This window comes from Colletes gigas, unplaced genomic scaffold (genome assembly GCF_013123115.1).
Source record: "Colletes gigas isolate AHSC1104 unplaced genomic scaffold, ASM1312311v1 Colletes_gigas_Sc00014, whole genome shotgun sequence".
Classification (NCBI taxonomy): Eukaryota; Metazoa; Arthropoda; class Insecta; order Hymenoptera; family Colletidae; genus Colletes; species Colletes gigas.
In genome coordinates this window covers 6,416,053-6,427,104 of record NW_025106643.1, presented here as the reverse complement: position 1 = coordinate 6,427,104, position 11,052 = coordinate 6,416,053, and the positions used below count along the sequence as shown (strand labels likewise).

The window sequence follows — 11,052 nt, the reverse complement described above, 5'->3', positions numbered from 1 at the left end:
TGCGCGAAACTACTCATCGGTCCTCTCGCGGTTCCTCCGTTGATTTTCGACACTCCCTTGATTTGTCTGTGTCTTGGGAATTGCGTGAGTCCCTTCCGTTGGTCCAGGTGATGAATCGGGTATCGTTTGTCGTCCACGACGCTGACTGTATCCGCCACCCTCGCTCGACATTAGCCACGAGACTACTCCATCAACTACGCCAGACGATACGACTGTGTCTGCGAAAGTTCTACGCTGGCTCGTTTTCTTCCCTCGGGACCGGAGTGGTCATTCCCACCTTTTCGCACCTTGGAGTTTCAGGAAAATGGCCGGAACTTCCGTGTGCTTGATCATCGTCGACATTGTCGCCAAGTTTCAGAACGTGACGAATGTCATCGCCGATGTCGAACGTTTTATCGATGGATACGATACACGGTCGACGCGTAGTCGCGTTCGCGGCCATCGGTCGCGATACGAAACAGAATCTCGAATCGATCCATCTAAACTTTTTAAAAATCGAAGAGGGCAACGAAGAAATAGCGATTCCCCGTGCCTCGTGCTATCCCAGGATGAGGGCAGTAAATGATGCACGGTGACTCTTCTCTCTTTCTCTGCGTAAACACGAAGCATTGCAGTATACACGGGCATTAGGCGAAGGAGACCCGCGTAGATTCTGAGAATGCATATAATTAAGCACGCTGCATCTCGAGAATGCTGTATACGTGCGTGCGTCCAGCTTTGTGTAGTGACTCGTTCGAAAGGCAACGTGCTCGTGTGTACCTTATATAGATACACATAAATATATGCCTAGCCATCGTTGGCCCCTCTACCCCTGCGAACCTCTCAGCCCCTGAGATCCTCATCCCCTCTGCCTCCGTCTCTCAACCCTGCTCCACTCTTCCCCCTTTTCTTGCCCCACGCTCAACGGTGATCTATGTATCAGCCTGTGCTCGCCGAACCGGGCAACGTGTGTCCGTCCCCCTCATGTGCTTACTTTATTATCGGGGCTCAAATGAGAATTTATGCAGACATAAACGCTCGTGTCAGCAGCATGTCGCGTAGGTGGGGAGACACACCATTGAACAGGCATCTGTCACCCTCTATGCTCTACCTGGTCTGCTTCCAAGACTGTACCATGCTTTTTTCGAGGGCCACGCGAAATTTAAGGAATCAAGAATGAAAAAGAGCGAACCAAAACTCGGACCTCTGCCCTTCTGGCCAGTATTAGTTTCCGCGATCTTCGATTCCGTGGATCGATCGGACGTAGAATTGACCTCTGCGTGTCATTTTTTCGTCGGAAATACGAAACACACGCTTTTACCGATCTGGTTAAGAAGGGCAGTATCCTCCAGATATAGCGAAGCGTGGGCTACTCGCTCCCCCTTTAGGCTCGTAAATAAATGAAACCTACGAGAATACGTCGTACTCGACTCTTATACAAATAAATAAATGTTTCGCGATGAAAAAAATCGCGTATTCTCTCTGGCAATGAATCGTAAAAGTGTCCGCCCGTTCGATATATTCCAACCGAGGTATTTCGTGGAACGAAAATAATGATTGCTTCGATTGAAACACAATTTACCTCCTTATCCTTTATAGACTACTTTAATAAGCATGCCGTCGAGAAATATTAGCAGTATAGAGATAGCCCTTCTACGTGCAGCGAGCCTCTCTTGCACGTTCAATGTACGAACACATCGAACGAATTCAAAGCGTACCGGAATATTTGTCACCGTAACAGCCGTGACTTTAAGCTCGATTCTTGGCATAGATCGACTTCGAGAGCTTTACTTAGATTAATACGGAAGTCTTCGTTGCTATGAATCGTTATTACCATATTATCGATGACACTTATCAAGGCGTTGCAGTTTCCAGTCCCTCGAATAAGATTCTCCTCGCATGTCAAAGATTGTTTCTCGTCGGCACGGTAATATTTCATTCGTTAACGGGTGAGCATAATCGCGATAAACAAACGAGTATCGAAAATAATTTTGATCGCGGAACAAGCATTTAAAATGAAATGGAATAGAAATAAATTCCCTTGCGTTTAATAAATTTTCCTTTTAATCGATGTAACCGCCGTTTACTCTCTCGGTGAGTGGAAGAGAACAAAATCTGGAAACGAGAAACCATTTCGTTTATCTTTCGAATTATGTGAAATGCCGTTATTGCTCGTTATTAATTAAAAGAACAAGTGCAAATTTATTCGAGGAAGCTACGCGTCGATATTGAAATATCGATACGGGATGATATACTTCAAAGCGTGTTTTCCTTTTTTCCGATTATCCGTTCAATATCAGCGCTGACGTAAAATGTATCATCACTGTACGGAACGGAAGGAACGGTACCGCCATCACGCATCCGAAAATTAATCGGCGTGGGCGCAGCCGATAACGAATGGTGTTCCCGCCAAACGGCCAGTATATTTTACTTTGGACTCCAGTGTCTGTTATTTTGCGCGCATTCTAGCTGTCCAGCTACACGATTTACTCCCGGACTCGATCAGAAATTCTCGGCCACAGTGGATGGACAAATATCCACTGGAATCCATTAAAAAATTGCCATGTCCTGGAGAATCGTCTTTTAATTGAAATTGATCTCCGCGGCCGCAGGATATTATATCCTTCAGTCTCCCTGCACGAGATATTGGAACGTTATAGGTTATTGCATGTTTCAACACCTGGCATACTTTCTTATGACATATCGGCAGATCATTCGAGTTTTCGTTTTACCGAGCTCTTGGTACTTACGTATGTACAATATGCATGCATCACAAGTGCATTGCGTGTATACATACATATACGTATATGTATAGAAAGACGTGCGTGCACATATACATATACACGCTAGCCGTGTAATTTCCAAATAAAATATTCATAATTCAAATCCTATTCGCAATTCAGTAAGCATTTTCACGCTGTATCGAGCGTTGTTTGCCAGTTGATTCTAATTTATAACCTCACATTCTGAACGAAAAATGTACTTACGAGTCGCTTGTATTTAACATTTCAAATGGTGCGGATCAAAGAAATACAGAATCCACGGATAAAGAGTAAGTTTCAGTTGGATGGGATCGAGTATTCGTAAGGGGTAGAAATCGATAAATACTCTCCTACGTAGAGACATCGAGCTAATGGAGGTTGCGTCGTGAGAATATAGTGAGCACCACTGCAGGCACGAGTCAGTGCAGGCGACAGGTGGCGGTAGTATCGAAGGTTGCGCGTCGTTTTCCGCCATCTTTAGTTGACGGATCCGAGCGAAGACAGGCCAAGAGAGCTCCGTGCGGAGAAGAGATAGGTGGAGAAGAGCTCGCTTGTCGGGGGCAAAAGGGAATTTGGTGGATCGAGCGTCGCGGTAGTGAGTCATCCGTGTCCTCGTTCGAGCACGATTCACGAAATCGCCTTCGGTCGATCCTCGCGATACGGTAAGCACTGTAGAATTTTATCGTTCGCCATTACGTACGTCGACCGATAGGGGGAAAAAACTTGTCATTTCCGTGACGGCGGTGTTTACGCTGGGTGTGTCAAAGTGTTCCTTCTCTATCTCCTTTCTCTCTTCCGCCAGCGTATATCGTAGTCAATGTATCTCTTACCCGTTCTTCCGTTTTCGCTCCCCTACCGCTCTCCGCTCTCCGCTCTCCGTCGCCCGTGGATCCTCGGAAAATGGTGATGCATTGCATTCTAGGAGGCTTTGTTGTGCCGCACGCCCACGCGCGTCCCTCTACCTTCGGGAATCGAGCATCGTTCGTGCCTCGTGTACACCTCTAGCTCTGCAATTTTCTGCCATATTCGAGTGGACGGAAGCATCCCTCGGTATCGTGTGTGTTGTTTGAAGATAAAAGCGGAAGCTGCAAGAACGCTTAGAGAGAAGAATCTTTCGATCGTAGCCACATTCCGTACGGTCTCATCTTCCTTCCATTCTTCGTGATACGGTGCACTGACCCTACGCGCGTCTTGGCGTCTTCGAATCGTCTAACAAGACGAGTAACGCTTGTGAAATTTGGAACTTGATTTTTTCTCCCTGTTATCGATACGCGAGTCGAACGAGGTGCACTCCAATTCGTACGATGTGTCTTATTATTCCATTCCGCCACGTTTTTACGCTACGTTGATATAGAACACGATCGTGGCATCGACGATTTAATAAATTAACGACTTTCATTTGCATGCGTAATCGCGACGTGTCGGCGTTAGATTTTATGGATTATTTGAACGTGTGTCAGTATTGAAAATACTAGCATATATCACAGTGTTTCTTTACTCTAGGTGTGGATAGACTCTCCCGTAGGAGCCATGAGTTATCAAATGTCTTCGAACCAGTCCAGACCGAGTAAGTACGCTTTGCACGAACAAATATATGGTATTTCTGTTAGAAATTTATGATACTATGTACGACTGATCTTGTAGTGTCTCATGGAAATTATCAAGGTCTGGGTGAATTGCCCATGGGTTCTGCCAACGAACAGACCCTGATGTGGCAGCAAAATTCATACATGGGTGATTCCGGAATACATTCTGGTGCTGTCACCCAAGCGCCGTCCTTATCTGGCAAAGAGGACGACGAGATGGAGGGTGACCAGCTGATGTTCGATTTGGATCAGGGATTTGCTCAGGGTTTCACTCAAGACCAAGTGGACGAAATGAATCAACAATTGAGTCACACAAGATCGCAGCGTGTTCGTGCTGCCATGTTTCCAGAAACTTTGGAAGAGGGTATTGAAATTCCTTCTACGCAATTTGATCCGGCTCAACCCACCGCTGTACAGAGATTGGCAGAACCAAGTCAAATGTTGAAACATGCTGTCGTCAACTTGATAAACTATCAAGATGACGCAGATCTGGCGACTCGTGCAATACCAGAATTAATTAAGTTGTTAAACGATGAGGACCAAGTTGTTGTATCTAAAGCGGCAATGGTGGTTCACCAACTTTCAAAGAAAGAGGCTTCTCGTCATGCTATCATGAACAGTTCTCAAATGGTAGCTGCGTTAGTTCGTGCAATTTCAAACAGTGACGATCTTGAATCGACAAAAGCAGCAGTTGGCACATTGCACAATTTATCTCATCACAGACAAGGTTTGCTGGCTATTTTCAAAAGCGGTGGTATACCAGCTCTTGTGAAACTTTTGAGCTCTCCGATGGAATCTGTTCTCTTCTATGCCATAACAACGCTCCATAATTTACTGTTACATCAAGATGGTTCTAAAATGGCTATACGTCTTGCCGGAGGTTTACAAAAAATGGTTAATTTGCTTCAACGAAACAATGTAAAGTTTTTAGCTATAGTAACAGATTGTCTGCAAATTCTCGTGTTTGGCAATCAGGAGAGCAAGTTAATTATATTAGCTTCGCAAGGACCAATAGAACTAGTACGCATTATGCGTTCTTACGATTACGAGAAGCTACTATGGACCACTTCGAGAGTCTTGAAAGTGTTATCAGTTTGTTCTAGCAATAAACCAGCAATAGTAGAAGCAGGTGGTATGCAAGCACTTTCGATGCACCTTGGTAATCCGAGTCAGAGACTAGTCCAGAATTGTTTGTGGACACTACGAAATTTGTCAGACGCTGGTACCAAAGTCGACGGATTAGAAGGTTTACTACAGAGTCTTGTACAAGTACTCAGCTCAACAGATGTAAATGTTGTCACTTGTGCAGCTGGTATATTATCAAATCTTACTTGCAACAACCAACGTAACAAAGTAACAGTATGTCAAGTGGGTGGTGTCGATGCCCTTGTTCGTACCATCATTTACGCGGATAGTCGAGAGGAAATCAGCGAACCAGCAGTATGCGCACTCCGCCATTTGACGTCGCGTCACGGAGAGGCAGAAACAGCACAGAATTCTATTCGTCTAAATTATGGCATTCAGGTCATAGTAAAACTTCTACGTCCACCTTCGCGTTGGCCGCTCGTTAAAGCTGTGATTGGATTAATTCGTAATTTGGCACTCTGTACTGCGAATCATGGTCCGCTTCGTGATCATGGAGCGATTCATTATCTCGTTAGGCTTCTGATGCGCGCTTTTCCCGAAACACAACGGGTAAATATTAACGTCGAACATTTTTACGCACGAAAAATGTTTTCTACGGTCAAATACGTTTGAAAAACGATCGATTCTTATTCAGCAGCAACGGTCATCTGTGGCAAGCACCGGAAGTCAGCAGACATCGGTCGTGTACGCGGATGGTGGTGTACGCATGGAAGAAATAGTCGAAGGTACCGTAGGAGCGCTTCATATTCTTGCGAGAGAATCGCATAATAGGGTCATGATCAGAACTGAGAACGTAATACCGATTTTCGTACAGGTCAGTATATTTAATTCAATACTTTTATTCGTTCGTTCGTTCGTGTTAATCTGCATATACTCGTGTTTTAGTTGCTGTTTAACGAGATCGAGAATATTCAACGCGTAGCGGCCGGAGTGCTCTGCGAACTTGCTACTGACAAAGAAAGTGCTGAAATGATCGAACGAGAAGGTGCTACTGCTCCTTTGACGGAGCTGCTTCATTCTAGAAACGAGGGCGTCGCGACTTACGCAGCAGCCGTGTTATTCCGCATGAGCGAGGACAAACCGCAAGAATATAAGAAACGACTGTCCATAGAACTTACAAACTCTTTATTCCGCGAGGATACCAATCTCTGGAACAACGCTGACTTCGGAATGCCTCCTGATTTGCAGGTACTGTAACTTGTAATATCGATGCATGCCTCGCTTATGCCGTGGCTAAATTTATTTTTTTTACAAACACTTTGTAACATAGGGTCTTTTTCTTTACAATTTTTTTTTTTTCTTTTGTTCGTTTTCGTTTTCGTCTGGCGGCATGTGCTGCTGCGATAAGAATCAGCACCTCCGTACTTGCTATTCCGTGCTAGCTTTCGAATAGATTCCAGGAATCAGGTTTGTAGAACAGCTTGCGATAAAAGTCGACGTTTAGAGCAGAATAGAAATTTCCTTCTGTGCGATTGGTTACATCGTGTTAAGTAAATTAAGCCACGAGAACATAATAGCGATAGCGATTATATCTGATTAGTAACAACAAGTACTTGCATACGTAATCTTCCCCGCCATGTAAGTTTAGAAGTGTAAAACTAGATAGTTTGCAAAAGTGAATGTCGTTATCCATTATTCCAGTTCGCACAACTTAGATACGTTTGATGTTGATCTTTTTTCGGGAGATAAACGTGAAAGAGAAACGAAATCGGGTAGAATGTACAGACGTAGTTTTAAGGTAGTGTATTTTACTGTCGACCATAAATTTTCAAATAGGTATTAACGCTACATTTTATCATTTGTTGCGCATACGTTCATAACTATCGTTCAAATTGATGCTTCAGCTTTGACTACGTTCCACCGTTCACTTAAAAATTCCGCATACTGTATATCCGAGTCATTAACGCGTTATTCATGAGCTGAAACCGGGCCCCCAGGGTCGTGCCTAATGGAGCAATGGAACCTGTAATAAATGTACAGCGATGACTTTATTATGATCCTCAGTTTGCAACGTTACGTTATGCATGGGAATGCGTTTCGTTCCATTCGTGTTTCACCCCTTGCAGGCTGTGTAACAAAAAACGAGCGCGATAGTACTCTTAAACGCTACGAACGCGTCACGCAACGACGCGTTATTGTCATACGTATATGTATATCATACCGTCTTTGAACACTAATTTTCTACGCGACTTATCGGCGATACTGCGACGAGTATCGTTCGACCTATACTCTCTCCGGGGTGTTAATGACACGCCTACAACAGAAGATAGGTCTTGTGTTGATCTGAGCTACCTAATCTTCAGGACATGCTTGGCCCTGATCAAGGCTATGATGGTATGTATGGACAAGGACCCCCTAGCGTACACAGCAGCCACGGAGGTCGAGGGTATCAACCGCAAGGTAAGTTACGAGCGTTATCATTTCTATTCGATTATTGCTTTCGAACGATCCGTGCGCTCGGTCGTAGGTGAATCTACAAATTTCTTCTCTTCGCGATTATTAATGGTTCGACCTCGTAATCTTTGATACGGCTTATGATCTGTCGAGAACCTCTGTTTCTGTCGAAAATTAAACAATCGTCTTCCTCGTTCGTGCATCGGGAACAGATTGGTATGGGTAATGACGGGTTTTATGTGCTCCTGCCTTCTGTCTTTTACCTTGTATGATACAATTTTCTAGAAACTTTTTTCGATAACCCCATCTATTTCTTAATATTATCGACGATATCAGGAAAAAGTAAGCAATGCATTTAATTCTATGTTGTTTTAACAGCAGCTTAACCGACGGACTTATATTAAAATACAGGCTATCAACAGTATCTCGCAGTAACATAGGTGACACTCAGCTCTTACGTACTGTTCTGTGCTTTGTTATTAATCGCTTAAATGTTTATTTACGCGCTTTTCGTTGTGTACACAATTTAATATTACACTCTCGTCGTAATATACACCTTCTACTGAATTTTTGTAAATATTATATGTAATGCACGTTTTGTGAATGCTTTTGTTTCTATTTAAAAAAAAACAAAAACGAAAAGAAAAAGAACACCATACATTTATAGCGTTTTCTGTAATTTATTATTTACGTAGGTTCATGCATGGTTGTATTTGTATTTTCATTATCTTTTCTCTAATTGAACATACTTTATGGTGGAAAGAAGCATAGAAACGTATTCGTAAGTAATTAGATAAGATGCTTTCGCGTACGTATCGAGTCGAACGCGTTCCCTAACGACTTTGATCGAGTACCGATAAAGCCGCGGAGAAAGCATCGCGATTTAATGCGAAAACATCGTACTGTTATGCCGTAAGCTGCAGACTCGTCCAAATAGTTGCGGCGTCACAATATTAGGTTGATTTTTGATTGGGAAAGGTTCAAGCACTCGGGCAAAGATATCAGGATATACTCTAAGGTTTATTCGGAGACAGTATGACGATGCACTTATTACAAGATTTAACGTGAAAATGAGCCCGGAGGGCCAGGAGCGGTATGGTTTTATAGCTATCGGCACAGCCGGGTTGAGCCTAGGCGTATGACGCACTTGTTTTGACTCCTTAGAGTAGTCAACAAGTTCGTCATCTATTGGTTATGACTAACCTTATCGCTATGAGTAATCTGTACTTATTTCTATGGGGGCCTACGGCATGACAGTACGATCAAGATCACGGATATAATTTTAGTTTTTCCAGTTCGTTCTTTCTACATTGTGCATTTCATTAGATACTTATCGTGGTTATCATTTTATTCATGCATATGTTGTTTCGTATCGACCTTTGTAATCGTTAAATTCTCATATCTTTCTTTATCTCTCTCTCTCTCTCTCTCTCTCTCTCTCTCTCTCTTTCTCTCGACGAGTTTACTTGCTTTCACGCGTCGTTATGCTTCTGGATTCAATGATACGAAGCGATCGTTTGTCGTTTATCTTCGTTTCGTTAACGAAAAATACCCGGAACGGTTTCTTTCCTCGTCGAGAAAAAAAAGAAAATGTCTTTCGCGAGTATTGTGCAAAGTTGTGCTCTACTGGTTGAGGAAATTTTAGCAGAGTCTTTAGAAGTGTAGTTCCTTGTCGATTGATCGTACCACGTTGGAATGGATTATGTTATCATGAATTTTCTACCGGTACAGGTTATGGGCAGATACCAGTAGATTCAATGCAAGGATTGGAAATAGGTGGAGGGTCGACATACGGCGCAATGGACACTATGGACGTAGCGCACGAGGGTGACCTGAGTTTCGATCATTTAGAAGAGCTTCCTGCACCGCCGCAAGATAACAATCAGGTTGCAGCTTGGTACGATACCGATCTCTGAAACCGTGCCAGCGCCAATTCTCGCCGGAGAAGCGGACTAGTGAGGCTCTTAAGTAATTTTAATACAGACTAGCGTCGTCGTTTTACTCTCACCCTGTATCTATCGAGATCGAAAGAATTTTGACGAATATAATTGTGGAACGAAAGGTTCCTACGCGCGAAAGAACATCACATAGAAACGCACATACACGTACACACATACACATGCACACAGACACGTATTGCACACGGAGAGTGCGGGGCAACTTTAAAGCTTGTTTTTACGCGAATGAGACAGGGTACGGAAATCGTGTTACGCGATCACTGCAGCATCGAGAATAACTGCATTGATTCCTAGAAATATGAAATCGGTTACGCTATATACAAATATATATACATAAAACAAATATATATATATATATATAACTTACCAATGTCGTACCTTAGATATTTATATTAAAAAAAAAGAAAAAAAAAAGATATAGGGGAACTTGAAACTGTTTTCGCGACGGGAGGACATCGTTGGCGGTGGTCAACACACACGATGAGTGTTTAAATATCGAAACGTTGACCACGACTTTATCACTGAAGCGAGTCCCAATGGATTATAAGTAAACGGTATCGATTTTATACCTTCCCTTTTTTTTTTATGTATTTTACGAAATTGTTAATGCGTCGGGAGAATGATAATGTCACGTTTAAATATCATAGATCTAAGAATCAGGGTGAGAAAGTGTTGAACGTGCGAATCGAACGTAACGTATTCAATGTTCGTCAGTATTTTATTTAATGCGATGATCGTGTCGCGTACATAAGCATATCCACAAAGCTTGTTCAACACGACTGTTATTCGAATGATTTTTGTTTCTTCTTCTTCTTTTTTTTTTTTTCTTCTACCGATGTAACTTCGAGTGCGTTTTCTTGAAGACGATAATTAGTTTCGCGCACGCAGACCAAGCCGAATTGATTCTGTTTATTTTAGGGACCATTCTCTTCCGCGCGTCAAACGGCGTGTATCGTTCGATTCGTGTGAATTCATCGGTTTACTCGATGAAACTCGTCACCGAAATGGCAGCTGAAATTAAACGACGAATGACGAACACCGCATTACGCATTTTTTATACATACTCGTTGCATTTCATTATTGCACTTGCGTGCATCCCGTATTCGGTACAGATCCTTTGGAATTCCTTCGTCGATCTCTGTTAAGCCGGGCTGTCGTTTATTTTGTTGACGCAACGCGCGACAGCATACATTATCGGCAAGAAACCACTTTACTGAGGGATGACGT

General features: G+C 43.1%; 1 protein-coding gene across 6 annotated transcripts; it reads left to right on the top strand.

The window, feature by feature from the left end:
• The first annotated feature begins 3,249 nt into the window (after window positions 1-3,249).
• LOC122399582 (armadillo segment polarity protein) lies at window positions 3,250-10,343 on the top strand. 6 transcript variants are annotated; one of them, XR_006259278.1, is made up of 8 exons: window positions 3,250-3,403; window positions 4,245-4,308; window positions 4,386-6,022; window positions 6,108-6,287; window positions 6,359-6,661; window positions 7,777-7,873; window positions 8,246-8,307; window positions 9,599-9,723. XR_006259278.1 is itself a non-coding variant. In XM_043400366.1 (7 exons), exons 2-7 carry the CDS (start codon window positions 4,272-4,274, stop codon window positions 9,781-9,783), a joined length of 2,436 nt encoding a protein of 811 aa, XP_043256301.1. In that variant the 5' UTR covers window positions 3,250-3,403; window positions 4,245-4,271; the 3' UTR covers window positions 9,784-10,343. The 6 variants fall into 6 exon arrangements, 5 of the variants coding, with proteins under 5 accessions (XP_043256301.1, XP_043256302.1, XP_043256298.1 ...); XM_043400366.1 differs by lacking the exon at window positions 8,246-8,307 and having other exon boundaries at window positions 6,111-6,287; window positions 9,599-10,343; XM_043400363.1 differs by lacking the exon at window positions 8,246-8,307 and having other exon boundaries at window positions 3,251-3,403; window positions 9,599-10,343.
• Window positions 10,344-11,052: the final 709 nt, after the last annotated feature.

Bases quoted from the DNA above. Each gene is read 5' to 3' on its own strand.
- LOC122399582 (XM_043400363.1), top strand. From the start codon at position 4,272: ATGAGTTATCAAATGTCTTCGAACCAGTCCAGACCGA. The intron at 4,309-4,385 runs GTAAGTACGCTT...CTGATCTTGTAG, and splicing joins TTCGAACCAGTCCAGACCGA to TGTCTCATGGAAATTATCAA. The intron at 6,288-6,358 runs GTCAGTATATTT...CTCGTGTTTTAG, and splicing joins TAATACCGATTTTCGTACAG to TTGCTGTTTAACGAGATCGA.